Source organism: Sebastes fasciatus, chromosome 7 (genome assembly GCF_043250625.1).
Source record: "Sebastes fasciatus isolate fSebFas1 chromosome 7, fSebFas1.pri, whole genome shotgun sequence".
NCBI lineage: Eukaryota > Metazoa > Chordata > Actinopteri > Perciformes > Sebastidae > Sebastes > Sebastes fasciatus.
The window spans coordinates 30781950-30808938 of NC_133801.1; the positions used below are offsets into that span (position 1 = coordinate 30781950).

Below are 26989 nucleotides of genomic sequence, written 5' to 3' on the forward strand. Positions count from 1 at the left end.
GTGGTGTGAGGTATGTTAAAAGAGTGTTTTTTTACATCCCCGATCGGCTTGGAAGTCCATTCTGGTCGCTCCGATTTCAAATCGTAAATATTAAACGTTCAATATTTACAATCGGATCTCCTGTTGTGTGTGGGGAACCCCGAGGACAGCCGATGACACAGTCATGTGGGAAAGAACAATAGCCAATTGAGAACCAAGCTGACTGAAGAGAAAGGACAACTACTGCAAAGCATAAAGTAGTAGTAAGATGGACCTCAGAAATGGAGGACCAACTTGTTGATTTGTGGCGACACAAGTGTTTATTTAATGCGTCTCAGTGATTTCATCTATATTTTAGTTTTTTCCTTCGTGAATTTTCCGTACAAAGTAGTGCAAAAAACTTCATCGCTGTCGTCCGCCATGTTTGTTTATGCTAAAGTCACGTTTTGATCACAAGAGAGAGAGATATCCAGTATACAATATTTGTTATATTGGTTGAAATGGTCTTTACACCCCGACAGCAATCCATGACTTATGAGCTTTGAAAAAAAGGACCGGAAAAGAGCATCATCTGTAGCTGCTGTAATCCTGTAAAAACGTCTACCAATCACTGCCTCGTGGTCCGCTTGGAAAGAACCAATCAGATGCCTCCCTGCCTCCCTGCTCGTACACTACCTTTGACGTGCACCAGCCTGAACACAAAGCGTGTCGCCGCCGCACGTTAACTGGAGAATTGAAGAGAAAACTCAGCCCTGCAGTAGCACTGCCGCGGTTACTTGTCATGAGGTAGCGTTGTTGAGTGTCTGTGAAGTAGTTACGATGCGGCGGTGCTCGTGCATGTGTGTGTGTGTGTGTGTGTGTGGGGGGCGTTGCCTTGGAAGGAGCCCCGAGGGGAGGGGGGGGGTTCAGACGGAGCTCCTGAGGCGATGCTACTCTCAAATTATGCTAGCTTTCCAACATTGTCGACCCTATCTTTAAGATTTGAAAAAATCTTTTAGTGTGGGCCAGCCTTTAGTCGACTAAGAATTTCTTTGGGTCGAGGACAGCTCTACACTTCACCAGCATGAGTTAACACTGTGCTTTTTTCTTCCATGCAGGCTCAATCTTGCCTTGAGTTTAGAAACGTGTTGATGAATATTTGACACCAACATTTTTTTTATTTTATTTTATGACAGGCACAAAAATGTGATGTTGTATTGCGTAACGCTCCGTCATTTCCACACTGTGCGTCATGGCCGTGATAATTCCTGCTTGCTTAAGTCAGCAGAGAATAAAATTTACCGAATGCCTTAACTATTCCAGATATTCTGTGTTTCTATTCATCCAGTGGGAGTCATGTCAACAAATGCCTCAGTGTGATGCAATTCTCTGGGTAAAGCTGCTATGTGCTTCTAGCCTGCGCCCCATTTCGAAATGATCTCCAGAAAAAGATACAGCTGTTCCACAAGCGAGTGAATAGAAATAAAAACCCTGCTTGTTTTTTTAGATATGAAATTATAAGGCAAGAGCTAGAAATCACCAGAGCAAAGCCTCTTCTGAAGCCACTGCAGACTGTAAAGCCTGCGACACAGAGATGCTCAGATGGGGGGGGGGGGGGGGGGGGGGATGCAGCTGAAGAAACAAAAGCTCACAATCTGGCACTCTCGCAGGTATCTGACAAAACAAAGGCGTTTACACAGCTGAAGTAGCTGGCTTATCCCAAAACGCTTGAAAAGGAGGAACAAGAGGGCCGCTGTGGTCCGATGACACCTCGACGCTCGCAGGAGATGAGGAACAATGGAAGGGGAGAGGTGGAGGAGAGGGAATAAACCATCCCTGACCAAACAGTGAGTGTGTCTCCGAGGAGCTCTCACCGGCTCGTAAATTCTGAGCTCAAGGTCCGGGGGAGTGCATTCAGTCAGCATGTCAGCACAGCAATATCTATACCTGAGCTGTGTGTCCACAAGCTCATCAGCAGGGCCCAGTCTGCACACAGCATGCAGCTTCACTGACAAACGGCGACAGAGGGCTGTCGGTTTGTGGCTGTCCAGTTCTGACATGGCTCGACAACTGAGCAACACACAGGAAAGGCTTCATATCCTGGCTGAGAAAGTGACATGTTGATGTTTAACTTGATGCTTTGTGAATCTGTAATCTTGTAATTTAGTTAAGGATGTAACCTGACTTAAATCGTATAAATATATATAGTGACTATTCTTCTTTCTCCAACTCAAAGATGTTCATATTGTGTGTTTTACCCTACAGATGTATAGGGGAGAGAGGGGAGTGTTGTCAGTTTCAACTGCTGAACTGCTTGTTTTTCAGCAAAGAGCTGCGGTGATGTCATCAATATCGTGCACTCCCATTTCCTTTTTGCGCTCCCAGGAGGTGGCATGTCTCTGTGAGCACCATTATAGATTTTACACCCAAAAAAACTGGTTTTAAGGTAAGAAAGCAGTGTCCCTTTAAATTGTTTATTTTATTCAAAAGTGTTTATTTTTATTCTCCACGAGAGTTCTTGCATAAATTGGATAGTGTAGATCTTATTTCAGCCAATTACCTCTCATTATTATCCCAACTCATCAAATACCGCCGCTTGGTCAGTGCCCCTCTGCATCGGAGACCGCCGCACCGGGTACCCCTCATGCGTTACTTTTGGACGTGTCAGGGACGGCGTGTCAATACACGCTTGTTACATGCATAGTGTCCTTTCAAAATAAAAATGTTCACAGGAAGTTAGGTTTAGGCAATACAAACACTTAGTTAGGATAAGGAAACGATCGTGGTTGAAGTTAACTGATAACGTTAAGTTTCACACGGGACATGAACACCGGTTTCCTGGTTGAAAGTCTTGTGTTTGTCTGACCCATCCACCACCCCTTCCACCTGTCCTTAGTGGACTCTCCCGCTTTTAATATAACGTCACTTGCTCCGACCGTTGAATAACAGCCACGGGTGTGTTTACATTGGAGTTAGTTGAAAGCCCGGTTCGTCAGGGCGTCTCCCTGCGTCGACTTCCGATGCCAAGGGCTCAATCGGCGGTATTGGACGAGTTGGGAGTGAGACCGGATTGGAGTAGTGGAGTAGGTTGCAACAACGGAATTCTTTGGATTTGACATTAAAGCGGCAGTAGGCAGTATATTTTTGGCATCATTGGGCAAAAATTCCATAATAACCTTTCAGCATGTTGTAATTCAAGTGTTCAGAGAGAAAACTAAACTTCTGCACCTCCTCATGGCTCTGTTTTCAGGCTTTAGAAAATCTAGCCAGTGACGGGAGACTTTGACCAATCACAGGTCATTTCAGAGAGAGAGCGTTCCTATTGGCTGTGCTCCGGCCATGTGACCGGAACATGGCATTGCTTCAACAGATGGCTCCACAATAGCTGCCGCCTCACAAACTTTCTAATTTTTTAGCTAAACCGTGCACTACAAGATGATTCTGAAAACGTTTGAGGTGAGAAATAGGCATTAACGTAACATAATATTGATTCATATTTGATCCGCGCTGCCTAGTTTGACCGTTTGGTCGGTGTTCGCGAGTGATTGACAGCCGGCTTTCATAGACAGCAGATGGAAAGCAGACCTCAGATCAGCTCTGACTGCTTGTTTTCCTCCGGTCTGTGAAATCTTGCAGATCTCGTTAGGAGCACCGGAGGACACAGAGGCACATGATTTTTTTCAGGTTACCTGTCTCATGTACTACTGTCAGGATATAGTGACTGTTTTATAAAAATAACTTTTTATAATCATATTAGCTCCAATTTTGCAAAGATGCAAAAAAAAGAAATATTCATATTCATACATGTGATGTATTACTTCAAATAAAAATTCCACATCAAACAAAGACAAAAGCCTTGTCCTTCAGGACAGCCATTGACTAAACCACAGGAATCCTCAGCATGCGCCCTAAAGTCAAGGCGCACAGCAGCTCACCATATACATTTCTCTATTAAATCTGGGTGACTGATCAGGAAAATTGATTGATTTCATCCATTAATCATCTCATAAGAGTCTGTCCGGTATCGATCAGCAATGTCTGTGCTCAGGAAGGCTGACTGTGAGGAGGCAATCATTGCATATGGGGACAGGTCTTTGTGGAGAGAGAGAGAGAGTGAAGCAGCAGCAGCAGCATGGATTTTGTTGGGGACATAATAACCATTATTTCCCCCAACACACAATGCCAGCCAATATACTGCCTCAAAATGGCCGAGGCTTTTTTGTCGCAAATGCAGGAGGGCGAGAAACATTCCCTGATAACCACTTTGCACAACAGTGGCAGGAGGAGACAACTGAGCAACACACAGGAAAGGCTTCATATCCTGGCTGAGAAAGTGACATGTTGATGTTTAACTTGATGTCCTGTTAAACTGTTTTGTCACGGTGGCTTCAGCAGTGAGCAGGAACACTTGTGTTTACCCTCTGAGGGGGTTGGGTGGGGGGGATGTTTGCTCTGAAAATGGGTGCATTGTTATCCGATGACACACACGTCTGACTCTGCAGGCAGGCATCAGTGTCCAGGGACAATAACTGGTGAGCCAGCAGGAAATGAGGACATCAGGTAGAGGTAAAGGAGTGTGTGCACGTGTGTGTGTGAGTGGGTGTGTTTGCACAGGAGGACCAGACAAATGGACGCATGTGCAGTATTTTAATAGCTCAAAGAACAAAGACAGTAAAAGCCACAATAGAGTAAGAACATGGTATGAGAGGTGGGGGCCAACCTGTTGACAGAAGAAAAGCTGGAGTTTTAACACCTAGACAAAAGATGTCCTCCTCTCTGTTTAGATAATACTACGATGGACACAACAGAGCAGGAAGTCCACAGTTAGTGATCCATTGCAGAGGTCCTGTGTGTCCCCAACAGGCCTGACAAAGCGCCTGCTGTCTGTCTGTCTGTCTTTCATTTGATCTCTGCAGCAAAACCCTGCATGTAATTCTTGTTCTACAGCACCTTCAGCCAGCAGCACATTGTTCACACTGAACTCACACACAGCAACAAACTGCAATCAGTGCTCAAGGATGACCTGAAAGCAAGCTCATTAATATTTAACTAGATCTGATATTATATCAGCCTCCATGAAGAAACCCTTTAAAACTAAATAACAAAAGTATCATGTAAATCCCTATAACGGAAATCAATAAGATCAATTCCGCTACTTGTGTGGGAATCTTGTCAGTAGTCAATCCTAATAAACACATATACAGTTACACCAAGCGAGATAAAACAGTGGATCAGCAGAGCTTAGAGACATAAATGTCTCATGAAGAGAGGACAAATACACAGGCCGAACAGATTTGCTTTTGCATTTAGCAAAACACACACAGATCCGAGTGGCACAGAGTAAACCAGAGAGCATATTTCAGAGTCCATACCTCAATGTATCCGGCCAGCGCTGGAACCACAATGCCCAAAATAAGGAGTGATATCGCCGGGACTGAACCCATCTTCCAGGATCTCCGCTTGCAGCTACTGTAAATAACTTATATCCTCTATATGTGTGAGGTGACGTCCTGGAGAATGAAGAAGAGACAAACCAAAGTCCTGAATGTGAGATTGAATCCCGGAGAGCGGGACGAGTCCTGCTCCGCTTGTTTTGTTACCCGAGCTCGACAGCAAAATGTTGGTGGCAGACTGAGTGTCGGTCTCCTCTGGTAATGTGGACTGAGAGGAGTCTCTGTGGCGCTGCTGCTCCAGCTCTGCTGCCTCCTCCCTCCTCTGGCTCCTCTCTGGATCAGCGGATCACACAGAGCAGAGCGCACTGCGCCACCAGGTGGCCGGCTGCAGGAGTACTATACCCATAAAACACTACTGGACTCCTCATGTGATACACAGTGGGTCAGCAATAATAATATGTCTATATAATTACATCTGTTTTATGACCTGCAGTGGTGGAAGCACATATACAGTCTGTGCGTAAGTACATATTTGGGGCTCGAGTAGTTTCCATTCTTTAGTCCCTGTATTTTAAAGCAGCAGTAGGCAGAATATGTTTGGCACCGTTTGACAAAAATTCCATAATAACCTTTCAACATATTGTAATTCAAGTGTTCTGAGAGAAAACTAGACTTCTGCACCTCCTCATGGCTCTGTTTTCAGGCTTTAGAATATCTAGACCTTGACGGGAGACTTTGACCAATCACAGGTCATTCCAGAGAGAGAGAGCGTTCCTATTGGCTGTTCATTCAGCGGAGGCAGGTGTCAATCACTTGCGAACTCCGTAGCATTGATCAAATATGAATTAATATTCTGTTACATTAATGCCTATTTCTCACCTCAAATGTTCTCAGAAACATCTTGTAGTATACTGTTTAGCTGTAAAATGAGAAAGTTTGCTCCAGCTGGTGGGCGGTGCTCGGTATTTCCTCAACTGTTCTCAACATGGCTGCCGGGTCACAAATTATTTTATGCGAGAAATAGGCAGTATTTACAGTAACAGAATATTGATTCATATTTGATCAGCGCTGCCTAGTTTGACCGTTAGATCGGAGTTCACTAGTGATTGACAGCTGCTAGGAGACGGCAAGGCTCCAGCTCGGTTCTGATTGGTTGTTTTCTTCAGGTCTGTGAAATCTTGCAGATGCCGTTAGGAGCACCGGAGGACACCGGAGGACACAGAGGCACAGGATTTTTTTTCAGATGACCTGTCTGATTTACTACTCTCACGATATAGTGACTGTTTTATAAAAATAACTTTTTTTAATCTCTTTAATTTCTACCCACTGCTGCTTTAAGTTTTATTTGTCACATACTCAGTGTTGTGCAGTGAAATGCTTTGTTGTCCCCTTCGGTATGTGCTTGACATAAATAACAATAAGATATCAAAAATGCAATATATAGCCTACAACAAAAGTAGGCTTGTAAAGATAAGATAAGAAAAGTAAGAGTAACAAAGTAACAAAAGATAAGATAAGATAAGATTTACATGCTACATTTCTGTTTACACCTCTGTGTACATAATACGTCTCATCATGCATATACATACTACAACCTGTTTACATTCATCTTCCACAAAATTACAAATGTACATTTACATTACTATTCTATATTTACTTTAACTACACTATCTTATGCCTTAGATTATCATTTTTCTTTTTTTTTTAAAACTTGTGTTATTTCCCCTTTTATATAAACACATTTTATGAGCATTGTTGAAAGAATCTGAGACCAAAGATTTTCATTGCCAATGACTGCTTTGCTGGAATTGGCAAATGACAAATAAAGAACCTTGATAAGATAAAATAAGATAAGATAAGATATGATAAGATAAGATAAGATAAGATAAGATAAGATAAGATATGATAAGATAAGATAAGATAAGATAAGATAAGATAAGATAAGATAAGATAAGATAAGATAAGATAAGATAAGCCTTTATTGATCCCAAGGCAAAATGTGTGTGTTGCAGCAGCACAAGGACAGAATCAAGTAGCCTATAGGTACACGGAGAAAGGCAAAAATAAAATAAGTACATAATTATAAGAATATCAAATAAAAATAAGAACAAAATAAAAATAGAAACAATGAGAGGGCAACATTAGACTCAAAATTATAATGCAAGCAGTAGCCAGAGTTGTATATAACATACTGTACAATATAGATATATACTGTATACAGTTTATATAGGCTATACAGTATAGGCCTTACATAACCTGTAAAAAGTTGTTTTTACTTGTTTCTACATCTGAGGGGGAAATATTATATACACTACATTTATCTGATGGTTTGCAGAGTAAGAGTTCAAAACATAGAGTTTGTATAAACATTGTTATAAAATAAACTAGGACATCAACTAATGATTAACAATTGAAATTAAAAACAAACAAACAATGAAAGACAGTCTAAGACTTAGACTCTAAGTGATGTCTTCAAATGTTTTTTCCCCTGACAGTCAGAAAATCAAAGATATTCAGTTTACAATGATATAAAACAGAAAACCCTCACACTGGAGAAGCTTTTACTTTTCATACTTTAATATTTTAATGTTAATATTACTGTACTTTTACTGAAGTAATATTTTGAATGCAGGACTTTTACTTGTAATGGAGTATAATTTATAATTTTGTAATTCTACTTATATAAAGAATCTAAATATGTCTTCCACTGTTATAATCTGACAAAGAAAAGCAGAAAAATGCACGCTCCAGTATGGATGGTAATATGTTCGACTGCCGTCAGCAGTACTTCCACCTGACAGCATACGAGAACATCAAGAGGTCACTTTTGTCCTCTTCTGTTTGTTCAAATGCTGCTGGAAAGGCAATGCCTGCTTGGTTTTGGGTGGTATTTCTAAGAAGAAGAAGAGTGCATTAAAATAGCTTCCTTCAGAAGGAAACTCACTCGATGTCTATAGTGGATTAGATTTCTCTTTTTTCCTTGAATAGACACATAAATATTCTGTATTTTATGAGGCGAAAGACTGAGCAAATGGTCGAACAAGAGGGAAATTTTCTTTGTTTTGACGGTAATGTGATGGACAAATATGTCATTTTCTTTGCTCAATTGGTTGTAATAATCGGGAAATTACACACCCAAGTTCACACTCACACAGATGTTCAGAAACAACACCATCAGCCTTTTGTGATCTGATTATGTTGTCCCCAACTCATTTCGTTTCTAGGCTGTCAGTTGTATTTCTCTCTGATGGCTTATTTAAAAAAAATAGCATCATGTTAATTTGATCTTTGCTTCAGGCAGGGCACTCACAGTGGTTATTAATTTTTGAAACATCAGCCGGTAGACGTGTTTGAGCGAGTTGAATTTGCACAATCTTGGGACGTGTCAATTTGATCATGAGAATTAATTTTCCATGTTGTCTCCCGAGGTAACGAAGGTCCAGTGAGAATAGGACAAACTTTGGGAATATGTAGATGGCAATGTGATGCTTATTTGTATTTATTTATTTATTTGAAGGTATCCAACACTACTTTTCTCTTGAGAGTCTTGAGTAGCTGCAAATTGAGCCTAAACAAACATAATTTGATTAGTGCAGTTTACTCCAGTAGTACTATTGTGTCCACAATATTCATTGTAGGGTGTATTATAGAAACTTCCCTTAGTCGTGTAGAGGGAAGAGGATTTTATTTTTTTAATGAATTTGTAAATTAATTTTCATAGATGTCATGTGAGAAGTATAAGGAATAATTTCAAGAAACACCCATACATGTAGATATCATCAATTCACCAAACTCAAGAGTTCTAAATAACACACACAGTATGCATCAGTTTCCCCCAAATAACTAAACTAAAGGGCAAATGTTTTTTGTGTTTTTTTTGGTTGTGTATATATATATTATATATATATAATATATATATATACACACACACATACATACATATATATTATTTGTTATATTCCATTTGTTATTTTTTTATACAGTATTTCAGTATCAGCCAGTAGTTGAGGTGATAACCTTTTACTACAATCATGAGTGCACTGCCTTCCAGTGGTCATAGTGTGTAACCACACTGTTCATAGTTTTATTTTGAGTGTACCGGAAGTACTATTATACTATAATGTCTACCTTGACATCTATCTAGTGGAGTGTAGTAACTCACTGTGAGTTTTTTTTTCGTTTGATCCTATATAAAATGACAGTATTCACCTGAAGTAGTATGATTCGTGTCTGTATTAATGCTAGTTAGATTTGATGAAATGTGACCATTTCTGTTCTGATCGCTTGTATTGTCGATGGTCTTGTCGCTGTATTTTGAAAGGACTCACCGGAAATGGCAGTATTCTATCGTCTGTACAATATTAATACAAATATAATTAGTTCCAACATAATTATTTGTCCTTGACTGATACCTCTGAATATAAGTAAATATAATTCAATCATCAGTATTAAGATACACAACTGACTTTATGACTGTGTGCTATTTTAATGATTGCTTTAGTTTGGCACCTGTATTTTGAAAGTATTCACCGGAAGTATATTGTCATGTCTGTGGTCATGTAGCATTAACATTGACTTGACGAAGTTCATGTTGCAGTTCTTCTCTGTGACAACAGGAGGGCGATAAACACGAGTTAATTAGATTTCCTTCTAACAAATCAGGTAAAAGAGGTGTCATTTAAGTTGATCCACAGATTCTATCCAGTGAAACATTTCTATTAGTTAAGGAGTGACATAGATGTAAATTGTTCGTTCTGCGAATCACATCCTGAAACTTGCTCTCATTTATTTCTCATTTTCTCAGATTTTGCACCGTACTATAGAAATATTATATTTGGCTGCTACGATTACAGTGACAAAGACAGTAATGCATTTTTTTCTAATTAATTTTTTTATTAATTCTTATTAATTTTTCGCAAAGTTCCACATTCACAAGTGTAAATTTACCAAAAAAAAGCCCAATTTCTTTGTATTTATGAAAGAAATAGAATTATATCTGTCAAACAATTTCTTCCTCACAAAACAAAAAAGCAATGAAAACAATGAATGTATGCAATATCTTTAAGGTTTTAAGTGAAATTATTGTCATAATCTCGCGTAGTCTTTTTAAAAAAATGTTATGTTGGTTTTGTTTCATTTCTGTTGTCCTTTTATGTTTGGCACAGCTCTTTGTTTATGTTTTCACTATGCTTTTTCTGTATGTAAATGTTTTTAATATTCCTGCTGTTACTATGTATGCTGTCATTTTGAAATAAAAAAAAGAAAAAAGAAAAAAAAGAAAATTAGATTTCAGCCAATCATCATCGCCTGTCATCTCCACCTTTTTACAGCAAAAAATAAATAAAAATACTTTTAGATATAAGATATATAGAAAGAAACATTAGTCTAAGCTGGCAGTGCTGCCTAAAGTACAATACATTATAACAGTAGATCAAATAACCTTTTTGGACAACAGCTTTAATTTAATTGGAGGACTTAGGTGTTTTCTGATTGGTTGAACTAAAATGGTCATCAAGTTATAACTACGATTAATAAAGACGTTGGCGGTAACATCGCTAAATGTTTCAACATATTATTATTAAATTCCAACGACTATATAAAAACTGTTTCCTGAAAATAATGTTTTAAAATATCCTGAATTTCTTTTGCTCCCCAAAAGTAAATTAACCACCAATCAGAAGCCGCGCTCAGGCGTGTTGCTAGGCAGATTATGTTAATATATGCAATGCAGCCATCTCTGCAGCTACCATTCTGAGGTAAGAACAACTTGTCCGCTTTCCGTAAATGTAACAAAACTACGATTTGCTTCACGACTACTTATACAGCTGAAATGCTAGGTTGTCTTTCTGATAATATACATCAAATGTGCGGGTTGTTTTATCGCATGTGAACCGGTAGAAGATGTGTGTTTTTGTCTGTGGGTCTCTTCGGATGTGGTTGTTGTTGTTAGTCCCACCCAACATGGAGGCCGTTCTTCTTCCTTGTTCACAGCGGACTGGAAGGACTGGGCCCAACTACAATGGGGGGACGGGTGGGTCTACCATAATAACCCGCTCTTTTACCGCTTTAAAACCACTCGTGTTAAATATCTCATAATGCGGTCCTCGTCCTGAGGCCCGACTAGTGATGTTTATTTCCCCGGTCGGCCTCACACCGGGAGTATATGTCCGTAATGCCGATGTGTCGGTGCGGTGAATGCCCGGGTTTCTACCGCGCTGGTTTGTGTGGTATGGTCCAGTTGGGACCGAGAACCTGCGGGGTTAAAATAGGGGGGATTGAATTTATTATTGATTATACCAACTAGATTTCTGAATGAGTTTACAGACTTGTGATTTTTCCACGGTGGCTTTTGTGTCGACATACGGTTGTATTTAGACACCGTTTCCCGGGCGGCCTCGTCAGCAAACGTTAACCGCGTTTTCCCTCCGACCCCCCGCCGAGCTGAGAGTCCTGTGTGACCGCTCTGAACACCCAGTGACATGCTGCTTTATTGTGGTGTGCATGTCCTCCTGTCAGCCGAGCACAACTGGGTCTGGAGACACAAAGATCAGTGCTGCAGGTTGCACATGGGTTTGCATTGAGAGCTGCTTTGCTCAGAGATGCTGCTGCAGCGCCTCAATGATGCAGCCAAACAGCCTCTCTGTGTCTAGTGCATAATATGACATTGATAAAGCTGCAACAGTAGAGGCTCCATCCTCCATTCATCAAACCATATGCACATTTCTACACAAAATCCACCTTTGTTTCACATCTCATAATGTTGTGCAATGATTATAGAGATGATCCCCCACCTGGCAGTCTCAAAGACACATTAAAATCCAGCCATCCATATTTTACGTTGTGTTAGCTACTGTATTATCACCATGTTGCAATATTATTATTATTATTATTACTATTATTAGTATCAACCCCAATCCTCTGCCTGTGTGCATTACAGGCGTCCCTGGCTGCGTGATAGGTGACGTGGTTGGCAACGGGCCTGGCACCGTGCTGCCATGGAGACCAAACAGGAACCCTCCGCTGTGTGGAGTCAGACGTCTAACAGTGATTCAGGCAACGGCACACAGGTCTGAACTGTCCCCGAAGTGCTATGTTCAACCAGTCACACGCTGTAGAAAAAGGATGCAGCACACTTTATACATCAGAGGACAGTATAAGCATCTCACAATAGAGTGCTCCAGGGATGACATATGTTTGTACGCCACAGGAAGTTAACATCGCCCTGGTTCCCTCGACAAGAAGCCAATAGGGAATGGGGAATCGTTGGGCATTCTGGGCCGTGTGAGCTACGGTAGACTATCAGTAACGGTCACCGGTCTCTACATCTGTCAATCGTTCATCATTAGAAATGTATAAAGTGCGTGCGAAAGCCAAATACCCATATACAGAGAAGCTGAGAGAGACAAAGGGGCGATGTATTACAAAATTAAAGTTAGTTATTGATGTTGATCCTTACGAATTAGGAGGACCTTTGACAGCTTGCCACCCATTATGGTCAATGATGTGTTGTGGTGTTAGTGAACACCTGTCAGCAGTTCAAAATATGTAAATCTTTGGAGGCCGATGTCCCATTTACAAACAGGTAGATATATGACAATAAGATCTACACGCCAATCATCCGGACAAAAATAAGCTAGCTAATGTTATTGTACTGGAATACTAAAAAAACATAGGCTAATACTGCATAATTAATCTACTGGTATCTTGCAAAATGAAACCCATAACGTTAACCTACTTTTGTGTCTAACTGTATATTATATATACTACAATTCAGCTTTTGGATGTTATTCATCACTGTGCAGTGTTTTGTGTTAGCTTTTGACACTTGCAGTAAAAAGCAACTCTTACCCTTTTCTTCCAAAAATGTCCGACTTGCTGTTGGTTACGTCACATTCCCATTCCCTGGGATTTTTCCATTGGGTTTTATGTTTATTGCAGAACATAAGCTCTGTGGCAAACAAACGTTTATGATACTTACACGTTCCGTAAAATGATCTTCACAAATGAACACCACTTTTATGATTTTTGAAGTGTGAATGCAATCGGCAAAGGTAAAAGCTAACGTTAGGCTATAAACAAACTAGACTGCGGTCGCATGAGCGCGAGTATACACAACGTGGCGTAAAGGCGGCCGAGTCGGTGTGATGACGTTTAGTAGTCTCATTTAGCCACTACCGCCTTTATTTGAGACACATAAAGGCTTCAAAATTCAATGGTGTATTTTATGTCGTAGAACAAAATGTTAAAATCTCTTCAGCTTGTGTTAACCACAGACTTTATTTCAGGAATCTAACTAAAAACTTCCAGACTTCCAGACGAGGGAACCAAAAGGGCTAAAATGCTAACTGATTTCTGGGTTTTCGGACTCGTTCCTGTAGCATTCTATTTGTCTTTTGAACACACTCACCAGATACTCCCTTCTGTCCACTGACCCTAGTTGCTGTGAAATCCCAGAATTCACCAACCACTTTTATAGATTAAATTAATAGAATATAGTGCGATTTTCCAAGTAATAATTCCTTCCTTAACCTCCAAAAGGACTTGAGGAGGGCAGAAATGCACCATCATTAGTTCACAATCACATATACTGTACTATGATAATGAAGGATTAATGGGGGGGGGTGAGTCCCAGTCAGAGAGTGTAATGATGCTGCAGGTGGTTCACAGTCTTTGTGTCTTGTTCACACGTGTTGCAGGTACATTTTGAAGGCGGCACCGTGGCCCAGATAGTGTACAGTGGCGATCAGATGGACCGGGGACAGCAGCAAGTGGTTTATACAGCGGATGGGAACTCCTACACCTCTGTAGAGTCTGCAGAGCACACACTGGTTTACATACACCCTGCAGATGGCACTCAGGTAAGAACGGAGAGACATTTTTAACTGATATTTTAAGCATTTAGATGACACGAGAACGACCTGCAATGATGGGCAGGTGGGGTTCAGTGTTCTGTTCAAGGATGCCGTGGTGTTGTGTTGACCCTGCATTTTATGGAAGAGTCATTCTTGACCGCATGTTGGGGATGTTTTACAAAAATCAGTATTAACCCTTTCTAGAGTTCCATATATTTCATTGTTTCAAATGTGCAAAGTATACATTAATTAATATGTACTATTCATAGCATGCACTCGGCCCTGCAAGATCTGCTCACATCTCTTTCTGTATTCAACTCTTCTTTCAGACTGTATTTGCTGACCAGCCACAGGTGGCTTACATTCAGCAGGATGGTACGACGCAGCAGGTAAGTTTACCGGGTACTGTCCGGTCATGTCATTACCTACTGTAGCTGTATACCACCCATACTTGCCAGCCCTCCCGATTTTCCCGGGAGACTCCTGTTTTTCATCGCCTCCCGGTTTCCTCCCGGGGTCACAATTTTCCAGTATTTCTCCTGATTTATGGCAAATTTTCACACCTTTTTTTTTTTTTCCTTTTCGTTATCTCAACCTCTATCTGCCACTGTACAGCATGTACAAGCCCTACTGTTTCCACCTGTTCCCGGAAAATGGAGAGTAATAAGAGAAAGAAATACTCAAGCTGGGGCCAAAAATTACTAAATGAATACACATTGATGAATATTAGTTTATGCCAAAGGGGTGAATTATTCAGTTTTCTTTCCTGAGAAATAAAAGTAAAATTAAAATAGGCCTATTTAAGAGAAACATGCTGTTGCAGTGTACTTCTTATTTTGTTATTTTCAGTCTTTAAAAGTCACCAGAATGCAGGAAACAAAGTCTCTGAAACTCAGATTTTTTAGGGGGAGGACCCCCAGACACCCCCCCCCCATTTGGTTTTGAAATCCTCCCTATTTCTGAGGTCTCAAGGTTGGCAAGTATGAAACCACCTGTTTTTACTGAACCCTAAAGTAATGTAATCTCATTCATAGGTCACAGTTTTGCTGCCCAGTGGACAGAACATGAATGCTGCTAATCTGCATGTTCTCAGTAATGTAGCAGATGCTCCTCAAGCCATCCTGGAGCCAGTTTCCCAGGTGAGGACATGTTGTTTTCAAACAATGAAATTATATTTGTCTATTGTCATGTAGTGAGAACACAGTTATTTGGTTATTCCAGCAGGTCTATCTTGGTGTAGTTCATACTGTATGTAATTTACTTTGAGATATTTGCAGTGCAGATACAGTATAATGGCATCTGAGATATGATACACAAAAATAATCTTCAGAAATATCACAGGTTAACATTTAGAGATTTTGATGTCACTAACAGTCCCTTAGAAACAAATAGTGAATGAATGTTTTTTCTTGCCTTAATTACCACAAAATGTGTTTTTACTTGCATAGAATATCATAAATAAATAAATAGCATCTGGTTGTGTAAAACTATCCACGGATACATTCATTTATTCCTTTATATACATTTTTATTGCATTGTTACATGTGAACAAGCCCCGAAGATGAGAACGTATAAGTGTTTCTCACGTAAACAGAACAATATTAAATATGTGAAATTATCCAACAAACACAGGAGCAGCTGTCTGTGTCCACGTCGCTCCCCTCCATGGCTGACATGACGGACCCCCCCACCAGTCCCCTCGGGGCCACAGACTCCACAGACGATTCTGACGAAGATGAGGATGAAGACTCTGATATGGATGACTGGGAACCTCGGCAGCCTCAGTCATTCAACCCCCACAGCCTCTGTGAGTGAAGTCATAACACAGTCGTCTGCTCTGTCAGGTCTCACGCATGTAGAGCAGACAGCAGAGGATGTTTAGTCTTTTTCTGTGTCTTGACTGTGGACATGATGGCCTATTTAATACTCTAAGCTCACTGACTTGGCATTGACCTGCCACTAGTTTTATATAGAATAAATATATAAAGTAATATAGAGCATTACAAAAAACAAATATATTTTGAAAGTACTACTGCCGTTTGGCTGGCATTCTGATCTAGTTCTACACTACAAAAATGTTTTTTGATAAGCAGTTTTATCAGATGTATTATAGTTTTCTTTCAAGTGAAAGGATAACTTCGTTATTTTTCAACCTGGACCCTATTTTCCCATTTTTTTGTGTCTAATTGACTAACAGGAACAACAATTTCTGAAATTGGTCCAGTATTGAGGGAGAGCGCTGTAGACGGCAGCTGCTCACAGGCTGCGATATGGTGCTGTTGGGGCAAGCTGGCACCATCATTTACGTCCACTAAAAGTGCTTGTTTTTGCCATGGCAGGCTCTGATTGTTATGTTACATTGTAACATATTGTTATGTTATGTCAGACACTTATAATAACAATCTGAGCCTGTCAGTGACAGAAAAAAACACTTTTAGTGGACGTAACGTAACATTGATGTTGCTCACTGACCTCGCAGCTCGTTTCGTGGCTGCCGGTTACAGCGCTCTCTCTCAATACTGGACCAATTTCAGAAATTGTTGTCCCCATTAGTCACTTAGACACAAAAACATGGGAAAACAGGGTCGAGGGTTGACAAAATACCAAGGTTACCCTTCAAGTCACAAATCCTCCAAATTTAAAATTCATTCAGAACAAGGGAAAGGTGTGGACGCTTTTTTAAGTAGAACAACACAAAGTAGGGCAAAAACAAAATATATGTCAATTAGATCTCATTAATTTTCTGTATCTGTTGTGGTGATATGTGTCTCACTGATCTCTTCTTTCTGTGGCCTCTCAGGGTGTGACGAGTGTAATAATGCCAACCCCTCTGTGTGTCCGAAGCACGGCCCCCTGCACCCCATCCCCAACCGGCCCGTGATGTCCAAGGCCCGGGCCAGTCTGCCTCTGGTCCTCTACATCGACCGCTTCCTGGGTGGTGTCTTCTCCAAGAGACGCATCCCAAAGCGCACGCAGTTTGGTCCTGTGGAGGGACCCCTGCTGTCTCAGACTGAACTGCAGGACCACTACATTCATCTGAAAGTAAAACAGCGCTCTGCATGACTCCTTTCTGTTTGATTGATATGAGCTCTCTTTAGTTGTGCAGCTTTTATTTTGGTATTTAGCTACTCTGAGTAAAATGTTCATGTAAAATACCCTCGCCATCTTCGGTATTAAGAAGAGTAACTTTGCCCTGTTGGTTAAATATGACATTCTGATATTTGGTGCTGTTTGTAGTAAAGTAATCAGTTGTGAAATTATTGCTTTACAAACGGCCGGAAGCAAAGAGGGAAACATTTGTAATTATAGTGTCCTAGCAAAGAAACAAAAAGGAAATATATATTTTTGTGAATGAGAACGTTTAATAGGAAAGAGCTCGGTGAATAAGAACTGAGGGAAACATGTTGTGTGTTCAAGCATGTCCAGTCTAAGGTGGCACTCTCATCTCTAATCTGCTTGTTGTCTTAGCTGTGCATGCTGGACGCAGAGAAGGATGCAGAGAAGTCTGACGACATGTGGTTGGACCTTTCTGACGAGGACAGCTGTAACTGGATGATGTTTGTGAGACCTGCTCAGAACCACCTGGAGCAGAACCTGGTGGCCTACCAGTACGGCTCCGAGATATTCTACACGTCCATCAAGAACATCCAGCCCAAACAAGAGCTCAAGGTCAGGCCTGTGTAGTGCAGGTTGTATGCTGCGTTGAGCATACGGTGTGCTTATTTGCCCTGCTTCACATAGAGACGCACGATTGCAATTTTCTTGGCATATGTAGTACTGTGCGCTTTTCCACTGTGTGCGCAAAGTTATGAAACAAAGTTTTAACTCTTGTTTGCACAAAGATTTAACTAATGTATGCTACCTGCCCAGCAACAAACAAACAGTAGATTAATTAACAACTAGCTGGTGAGGAAATTCAGTTTAGTTCACTCAAAAGTGGAATATCTAGTAAATTAAGAGTCAGATACTTTCTCAGGACGTGGCGGAGACAAGCCAGAGCTGCTTGGAGAGTGAATCACTCCCGGTAAAGGACATCTGTAGTATTTTGTGTTTTTAATGATATTTCCCTCTGTAGGTGTGGTATGCGGCGTCCTATGCAGAGTTTGTCAATCAGAAGATCCACGATGTTACAGAAGAAGAGAGAAAAGGTGAGTCTCTGCACATATTACTTCATATCAACTAGGGTTGTCAAACGGAAAAATGTAATTGCAATTAATCGCATGATTGTCCATAGTTAATAATGACAGCCCTGCTGTGATGACGTGTGTCCCATTATAAACTGGTGGTTGTTCCTGGTCCTCACTTTCTGTTTCCCCCTCAGTGCTCCGGGAGCAGGAGAAAAACTGGCCTTGTTATGAGTGTAACCGCCGCTTTGTGAGCTCTGAACAACTGCAGCAACATCTCAACATGCATGATGACAAGTTAAACTCTGTTTCCAGGTAAAATATTCTTCAACATTTTCTCTTTTCATTTCCATCACATTAGATCCAAACTGACACTGTATCTTTCCTCTCTCAGGGCCAGAGGCCGGGGTCGAGGGAGAGGCAGGAGGAGGTTTGGGACGGGAAGAAGACCGGGACGCCCACCTAAATTTATACGTTTGGACCCACCAGTAGACGCCGGTGGAGACAAGACACCAGTAAGGGACACTTTAATACGTGCTGTGTTGATTAATCGCTCAGTTGAGAAATTGTGATTTGACCTTTTTTCTTTACCTTTTTAATCAGGAGATGCTGGAGTTGACGGAGAAGCCGCTGGAGGAGCGAGCGGAGGGAGCTCAGAACGGGCTGAAGGTGGTGGAGATGGAGTCGGAGGCAGAGGCCGGGGCCGAGTCAGAGGGCCAGCTCATATCTCCTGCAGGGGAGCCGGTCCCAGAGTCCGTCTCCCCGCCCTCCAGCACAGACCTGCCAGTTTCACTGAAGGAGGACCCGGCACAGAGCAGCCAATCAGACTCCCACCTCACATCTCAGGACATGCGCCGTGCCAAGAGGATACGGGTGAGACTGCTGCTGGGTTCACTGAAATGCAACAGAGTTTTAGATTATTTGGTGCCATGATTTGCTTTACAACAGTGTGTCTCTCTTCCTCAATGCGTGCTTCCCTCAAAGATGGATGTGCAGGTAGGTAGGCAGTAACACAGTTGGTTCAAAGAGTTTCCATGGTGTTAATGTTGATGTGACATTTCAGGATATGCCCCCTCCTGCACACTCCAGCCTCTTCCCATGCCACAACAGATCCATGACGGTAAACACTGATTCTCTCTTTTCCATCCCAGAATGCAGCGCTGCAGCACCTCTTCATCAGGAAGAGCTTCCGTCCTTTTAAATGCACCCACTGCGGCAAGGCCTTCCGGGATAAGGACAAGCTGGAACAGCACCTGCGGGTGCACGGCCGGGACGCCTACGCCTTCTCCTGCCACATTTGCAGCAAGAGCTTCATGAGCGACTCGGCCCTGGAGGACCACCTGCTGGTGCACACGGAGAACCGCTCCTACTCTTGTCTCTTGTGCCCGGAAACCTTTGAAAGGCTGGAGCTGCTCAAAGACCACGTAGCGGTGCATGCTGTGGACGGCTGCTTCACCTGTCCTTCCTGCAAGAAGACATTCACTGACTTCATCCAGGTTAGGAATCAATGTCTCTTATGCCCTGTTTCCACCGCAGGAACTTTCCCCCGGAGCTAAGAATATTTTGAGGAAGTCTTTGCGTTTCGACTGCAGGGACCCGGTTCTAAATTAAGTTCTGGGGACATTTACCGGGGCCTTTTTACCTCCAAAAAAGGCCCTTATCGAGGGGTAGTACTTTCTGAAAGTACCAGAATTTTCAGGGTGGAGTTTGCAGGGATGACCGCCGCTGATTGGTGAAAGACACACAGCACTGCTGCTTCAACTGTACCGCTTCATTCATAAAACAAGGAAGTACTCTAGTAGGACCATTTTAGGACAAGGGGAGATCATTACTCTTTGTTTGATAACATCAAATGTAAAGTTAGGCTCTGCTGTCGGCTACCTGACCCTGAAAAAGAGAGAGCGAGATTGTGCGAGCGAGCTGAGAGGACGACCGGTAGAAGAGAGAGAGAGACGTAGCGCGGTGGTGCCGTGAATGAGAGAAAGAAAAGTTATTTTCTGATTGTTTCACGGCATTACGTTCTAAAGCACAAATAAATAACCGTCAAACACTTAACCGATGATTTACTGTGGAGACAGACTCTTTTTGTTTTATTTTCAGTAAATGTCGTCGCAGTGAGACAAAACCTTTTTTTTTTTTTTTTTCTCAGCGTGTTTTTTAGATGAGACAGGTATATTTTTCAGCGGACTAATTCGCCTAATCTTCACAGGTCTTTAGACCGCCATGGAAACACAGCCAACAGTGGGCCGAAGGAACCTTTTAGTTCCTTGAAAAGTAGTTCCAGGGAGTCTTGGGAACTTTTGGTGGAAACCCAGCTTTGCAGTGATTTGGAACCGTCTGGTTTAAAACAGCAAATTGACACATTTACTACAACGTGTTCTCTTCTTTAGGTGAAGAAGCATATCCGCTGCTTTCATTCAGAGAAGATCTTCCAGTGTCCAGACTGTGAAAAGGCCTTCTGCCGGCCGGACAAGCTGCGTTTGCACATGTTACGCCACTCTGACCGCAAGGACTTCCTGTGCTCAACATGTGGCAAACAGTTCAAGGTAAGACGAGTAGATGGAGCATTGGAAGATAACAGTTGGAAGTGTTAGTAAATAGATATGCGAGTTCTTGTGTGACAATGAATTTCCTTGTGGCATTAAGAGGAAAGATAAGCTGCGGGAGCACATGCAGCGCATGCACAACCCCGACAGAGAGGCCAAGAAGGCCGACCGAATCCACCGCTCCAAAACCCTGAAACTGAAGGTGCCCACCACCGACTTCGAAAGCTTCATGTTCAAATGCAGAGTGTGCATGATGGGATTCAGACGCAGAGGAATGCTGGTGAGCAACAACTCGCAGAAAGATTTTTATTTGTTGATATTGAGGTTTTTGTTGATATTCCAGTACCCTTCACTTTATTTTTTTTCTGGTTACAGGTGAATCATTTGTCCAAGCGTCATCCAGAGATGCGTATTGATGATGTGCCTGAGCTCACGCTGCCAATTATCAAGCCCAACAGAGACTACTTCTGCCAGTACTGTGACAAGGTTTGTTTTCCCCATCCTGTCATGTGCACTTTGAGTTTTTGGAGAAGCCTTTCATTGTTTTATTATTTATTTCATATTTATAAGGGCTGTCAAGTAGATTAAAATATTTAATCGCAAATTAATCACACATTTCTTATCTGCTAAAAACATACCTTAAAGGGAGATTTGTCAAGTATTTAATACTCCTATCAACATGGGAGTGGGCTGCTTTATGCAAACACATGTATTGGAAATCAATTAACAACACTAAACAATGACTAATATTGTCCAGAAACCCTCACAGGTACTGCATTTAGCATAAATAATATGCTAAAATCATAACCTGGCAAATTCAAGGCCAACAGGCAACAACAGCTGTCAGTGTGTCAGTGGGCTGACTTGACTATGACTTGCCCCAAACTGCATGGGATTAGCATAAAGTGGGGTGTAAAAGGGAGACTCGTGGGTACCCACAGAACCCATTTTCATTCACATATCTTGAGGTCAGAGGTCAAGGGACCCCTGTGAAAATGGCCATGACAGTTTTTCCTCGCCAAAAGTTAGCCTACGTTTTGAGCGTTATTTAGCCTTCTTCGCGACAAGCTAGTATGACATGGCTCGCTATAACCTCCGAAAGATCAAATTGTGTTTAAGAAATTAGTGGGCTGAGCTTTCAGTATGATATTATTGAACGGATGTGATGGATGTCTGTGCAGGTGTATAAGAGTGCCAGTAAGAGGAAAGCACACATACTGAAGAACCACCCCGGGGCAGAATTGCCTCCCAGCATCCGTAAGTTGCGTCCGGCTGCTCCCGGTGAGCCAGACCCCATGCTGAGCACACACACGCAGCTGACCGGCACCATCGCCACCGCACCGGTCTGCTGCCCACACTGTGCCAAACAGTACAGTAGCAAGGTCAGTACCAGGCTCCGTCAAAGACATTCTAAATATCTCTACATATCCTCTGCTGTGTCTCTGACAGTCCCAGAACCCAGCTGGTAACTCTGTGTGTTTGTATCTCAGACTAAGATGGTTCAGCACATCAGGAAGAAGCATCCAGAGTTTGCCCAACTTGCCAACACCATCCAGACTCCTCTGACTACAGCTGTCATCAGTAGCGCTCCTGCAGTCATCAGTGCGGACGGCACCACAGCTGAGGCTGTAGTGGTGAGAAAGAGTTAAAAACATACATGTTAAGCACCAACACCAAGACTCAGTGCAGCAGGAGCAAGAAAGAAAGAAGGAAAGGTCAACTAAACATGATTTATTTTGTCCACAGACCACAGATCTGCTGACCCAGGCCATGACGGAGCTTTCTCAGACACTGACCACAGACTACCGCACAGCGCAGGGAGACTACCAGAGGATCCAGTACATCCCAGTGTCTCAGGCAGGAGGCAACCTGTCCCAGCCGCAGCACATTCAGCTGCAGGTGGTGCAGGTCGCTCCGGTAAGATCCAGAATCTGATCGAGATTTTTTTATTTTATTTATTTTTTAAACTTCTATGTATCCCTGGAAAGTTGACTGAGCATTTCAACAACATCCTGCTGATTAATCACAGTGCTACACATTGACATCTGGGAGCTGCCTGGTATAAACACAACTCATCACGCTCAAATTAAAAGGTTTTAGGTAGATCTAAAACAAGCAGTCGATTCATTAATTTTCAAAATAGTTGCTGATTAATTTTCTGCAATCGACTAATTGTGTAAGTCAATTCTTAAGCAAAATTGCCAACCGTTCTCTGGCTCCAACTCCTCACATCATTGTAAACCGAATATCTTTTAGTTTGGGGATGCTGGTTGGAAAAACTGACAATTTGACTGTGTCACCTTGGGATCTTGGAATTTGTGATTTTTTGTTTCCACTATTTTTTGAGGTTTTATAGGTATAAGTGGGATTAAAAAAAACAAAAAACAGCCGCTATGAAAATTTTCTTCTTCTTCTTCTTCTTGAATGTAAGAAACAGTAACAAGTGTTCATCTTCTCTGTGTTTCACAGGCTTCTTCCCCACATTCCCAGCACCCGACAGTCGATGTGAGCCAGCTGCATGACCCTCACGGCTACAGCCAGCACTCCATCCAGGTACAACACATCCAGGTCAACGAGCCCTCAGGCACTGGACAAGGTGCCAGTCAGGTAGATCCTCAATACTCTGACACAACATATAACATATAATAACACACGTTGTGGACCCCGTAATGTTAAGCTTGATATGCTTCACTCTCTTTCAGGTCAGCAGTCAGCCTCTTAGCCCCACCTCCCAGCAGCCCAGTCAGGAGATGAGCCCCACCCAGCTGACCCCTGTGACTTTAGCTCAGAGCCACACCCTGCAGAGCAGCAGCACCCAGCAGCAGGGCACTGTTCAGCACGCTTACATACCCGGGAACTGGAACTACCGAGGCTACTGTGAGTCTCACACACACACACACACACACACACACACACTCCCATATCGTCTAGTCGGTGTCTGCATGTTTTGATGAATCTTAATATGTTTTGTAACTATGTAACTTTTACCTTGGCAGCATCTGAGATCCAGATGATGGCTCTACCTCACGCGCAGTATGTGATAGCTGAGGCCAGCACACCTGTATCTGGAGTCAACAGCAACCAGGTGAAAACGGTGAGTGATTGCTGTCTGATACTAAATCACTGTTTCACAAACAGTTTCATTTTTTATACCCATATTTTTATAGGTAAGTCTGCAGCTGAAAGTCTTGACAAAAGGTTCAAGTCAATACTGTATCTAAAATCGTTATGTGTCACATGGATATGTAGTAAAAACAATAAGATCCTAAAGCTTGAGACCTAAATGGGACAACTTAAACACATCAGAACTTGCCTCAGAGGCCCTGTTCAGACCTAACATGTGTCTTGGGTGATCCGATCATGAGTGGACAACTCTAAAGGCCCTGATACAACAAACCGACGGTCGGCTGTCGGCCTAGTTTTTGCGGTGTGTCCAGCATCGTTGGCACAGGTCTGCCCTTATGGGAGGCTTTTTGGCCAATTCAGCATGTTGAATCGGTGGCGTAGCCAATCGGTGAGAGAAATCACTCTGATCGGCTGTTCAGCTTAAACGAATCAGTGCACAAGAAGAGAAACGGAAGTGAGGAAAGCAAGCCAACGAGTAAAGTCACACAGAAGGCTCTTCTCATCTCATCTGATCATTCCAACACACAGATATTGTCACAGCGACATGGCCGTCTGGAATGAAGCTAAGTGGTGAGTGAGAGCGGTGTGAAAATGGCTTTGTTTCATGTATGCATCATAACAACGGCCTGACAACACAGGTTCATAAGTCCTTTCCCTTTTTGAATGACGAATATAGACTACTGCCGCCTGCTGGTAGGGAGAGATATTTCCTCTCACGCAGGTTCAGAATGTACGTGGTAGTCGGCTGTAGTCTTTGCAGTGTGTTCAAATGCAACTTATCGGCCAGTCGACCTTCATCGCTGCTAGTCCTTTGATGTCGGGTTGGTGTGTCCGAGCCTGTACCCTTGTTTTTTTTACCAGTTTGGGATTTTTGTTTCTGAATGTAGTCTGAGGAATCAGATCTCAATGCGTCTTGGGTGCATTCACACCCGTAGCTGTCCACTTGTGATCGGATCCCCCAAGACACATGTTAATACCAGGTCTGAATACATCTTAGGTTGAAGAATCTATCAACAACCAACAACCGTTCTCATCCCTGTCCTGCAGACACACTACGTCATCTCCGAGGGTCAGACTGAGCTGGAGACCAAACAGACCGTTCCTCAGAACACAACCCAGGCCCACGCTGAACATCTTGAGCAGCAGCCGGCCAATCAGCAAGCCACCACGCAGTACATCATCACCACAACCACCAATGGCAGTGGCACTAGTGAAGTTCACATCACAAAACCCTGAACTGTGCAGTGAGATGAACCCAGCGCAGACCCACCGACTGATCCTGCATGTATACCTCAGCAGCTTGTGTGCACATTAATGAACAAACACACGGACTCAGACATGTGTACATACAGAGCTAGAGTGGGGATGAATTGATGACCAGCACAGTTTTATGTGTCTGGAAAGTGTTAAGATGTCGAATGGGCTGGTGAGTTGCAAGCTGCCAGAACTCTGTGAGAAAATAAAGTTAGTAGAGAGAAAAACATAAAGTTTTGATTTTGAACAGAATATATAAACAACAAAAGAGAACACTTGCTTTAAGTACACAGCACTGGATAACATTTCATTGAAACTGACAGTAACTACAGTAACAGAATGACAGAATATAATGATTATATCATTATATAAAATACAGGGTTCCTGTAGAAAGTACGGACAATGAAATCAAACATTTTACAGTCTTACTGTGTGAGCTACTAGAGTCTGAAGTGGCGGAAAAGCTTTGTTGCTCCGTCCTTATACAGATTTGAATGCCCGTTTTATGTATTTGTAAAGTTAGACATTTCTTAAAGTATAGCATTTGTAAATTAAACTCTGGGAGGAAATACAGAACTGAAAAATATGTAAAAATACTGTATAAAACAATCCTTTGGTTGGCCTTCCAAACATTGTGCTTTTGCCCAACACCATCTGTTGTATGATATCTGATGTGATTTGTCTGTTTTTATTTACATGCTGGATTGTCCTTATTTCTAATTTGTCCTAATTAAAGTGTTACAGTTAGAAATATTTAGGGACGGCCAACTGAACATGATACAGTGTTTAAGGGTGATACGGGCTTATTCCACTGTATCAACCTGTTAATTTACCCATTGGTTCCCAAACTCTTTCACGTCAAGGACCCCTAAACTGACACAAATTAGCTCATGGACCCCCCATTTGATCAAATTTTGTCTCAGGGTCCCCCATCTGATGGGATTTTTGCTTTTAGATGTTTTATTACAGAAAGTGTATGAAACCCACGACCAAAATAGTCATACATTCTGTCATTGTGTTGCTTATAGATGAATTTATTGTGAAAATAAATTATCCCCTGGAACCCCTCGTGGACCCCCGAAGGTCCCCGGACCCCACTTTGAAAACCACTGGATTACCTATAAAAATACTTCAAGTAATTCATTAGGGGTTGGTAATTAAAGGGCAGCAGGGTGGCAGCTCAAACATTGTGATAGCAATCACCCGTTCTGCTGAAGTGTTCCTGAGCAAGGCATGTCTGCTGCTGGAGCTTATCTTGAGTGTTAAAGTATTCCTGGTACTTAGATTTTCATTAAGTACTTGTAAGTTCCCCCATGATGACAACACAGGTTCGTACACTAAATGAAGGCCATTGTAAAATGCTGTTAATGTGCCCATTATTTATATCGGTCTATGACAATAGACTTGTACAATGTAAAATATTGCAGGAATATTATGAGAGTTTGATCGTGTAAAACGATGATTTTGTCCTTTTGTTCATGTGTTGAGAGATTAAATTCTTCTTTTATATCTGCACATTGTGTTTTCTGTTCACGTCATTATGAACGTGTTGAACTCGGGGAGCAAACAATTTCATATAGTATCTTTTCAGGTTCATTTTCAAGTTAAAGCTGCAGTAGGCCGAATTTGTTTGGCATCATTGGGTAAAATTTCATAATAACCTTTTAGCATTTTGTAATTCAAGTGTTCTGAGAGATAGCTAGACTTCTGCACCTCATGACTCTGTTTTCAGGCTT

The 26989-nt window shown here is 42.0% G+C and overlaps 2 protein-coding genes across 8 annotated transcripts in view; one reads left to right on the plus strand and one right to left on the minus strand.

Annotated features, from left to right (window-relative positions):
* The window catches only part of aplp2 (amyloid beta (A4) precursor-like protein 2), a 74020-nt gene extending 68345 nt beyond the window's left edge, over positions 1-5675 (minus strand). For all 6 annotated transcript variants that reach the window (XM_074640278.1, XM_074640277.1, XM_074640276.1 and 3 more), the window contains exon 1: positions 5331-5675. In XM_074640278.1, the coding sequence (XP_074496379.1) occupies positions 5331-5402 (72 nt within the window). In that variant the 5' untranslated portion in view covers positions 5403-5675. The remainder of the gene's footprint in view (positions 1-5330) is intronic.
* Positions 5676-11031: 5356 nt separating this feature from the next.
* prdm10 (PR domain containing 10) lies at positions 11032-26767 on the plus strand. Of its 2 annotated transcripts, none has more exons than XM_074640279.1 (23): positions 11032-11107; positions 12289-12418; positions 14048-14209; positions 14533-14592; positions 15238-15342; positions 15836-16010; positions 17004-17245; positions 17672-17872; positions 18279-18351; positions 18525-18642; positions 18722-18842; positions 18931-19200; positions 19479-19823; positions 20718-20873; positions 20974-21153; positions 21249-21359; positions 22055-22255; positions 22364-22507; positions 22620-22790; positions 23343-23480; positions 23576-23750; positions 23870-23967; positions 25047-26767. In XM_074640279.1, the coding sequence occupies exons 2-23, from the start codon at positions 12347-12349 to the stop codon at positions 25233-25235; spliced, it is 3507 nt and encodes a 1168-aa protein (XP_074496380.1). In that variant the 5' UTR covers positions 11032-11107; positions 12289-12346; the 3' UTR covers positions 25236-26767. The 2 variants fall into 2 exon arrangements, with proteins under 2 accessions (XP_074496380.1, XP_074496381.1); XM_074640280.1 differs by lacking the exon at positions 11032-11107 and adding an exon at positions 11248-11382.
* The last annotated feature ends 222 nt before the right edge of the window (positions 26768-26989 follow it).

Excerpts from the sequence above, each read along its gene's own strand:
- prdm10 (XM_074640279.1), top strand. The coding sequence starts at position 12,347 with ATGGAGACCAAACAGGAACCCTCCGCTGTGTGGAGTCAGACGTCTAAC. Across the intron at positions 15,343-15,835 it reads TCCTGGAGCCAGTTTCCCAG|GAGCAGCTGTCTGTGTCCAC; the intron begins GTGAGGACATGT and ends CAACAAACACAG. Across the intron at positions 22,791-23,342 it reads AGGTGGTGCAGGTCGCTCCG|GCTTCTTCCCCACATTCCCA; the intron begins GTAAGATCCAGA and ends TGTGTTTCACAG.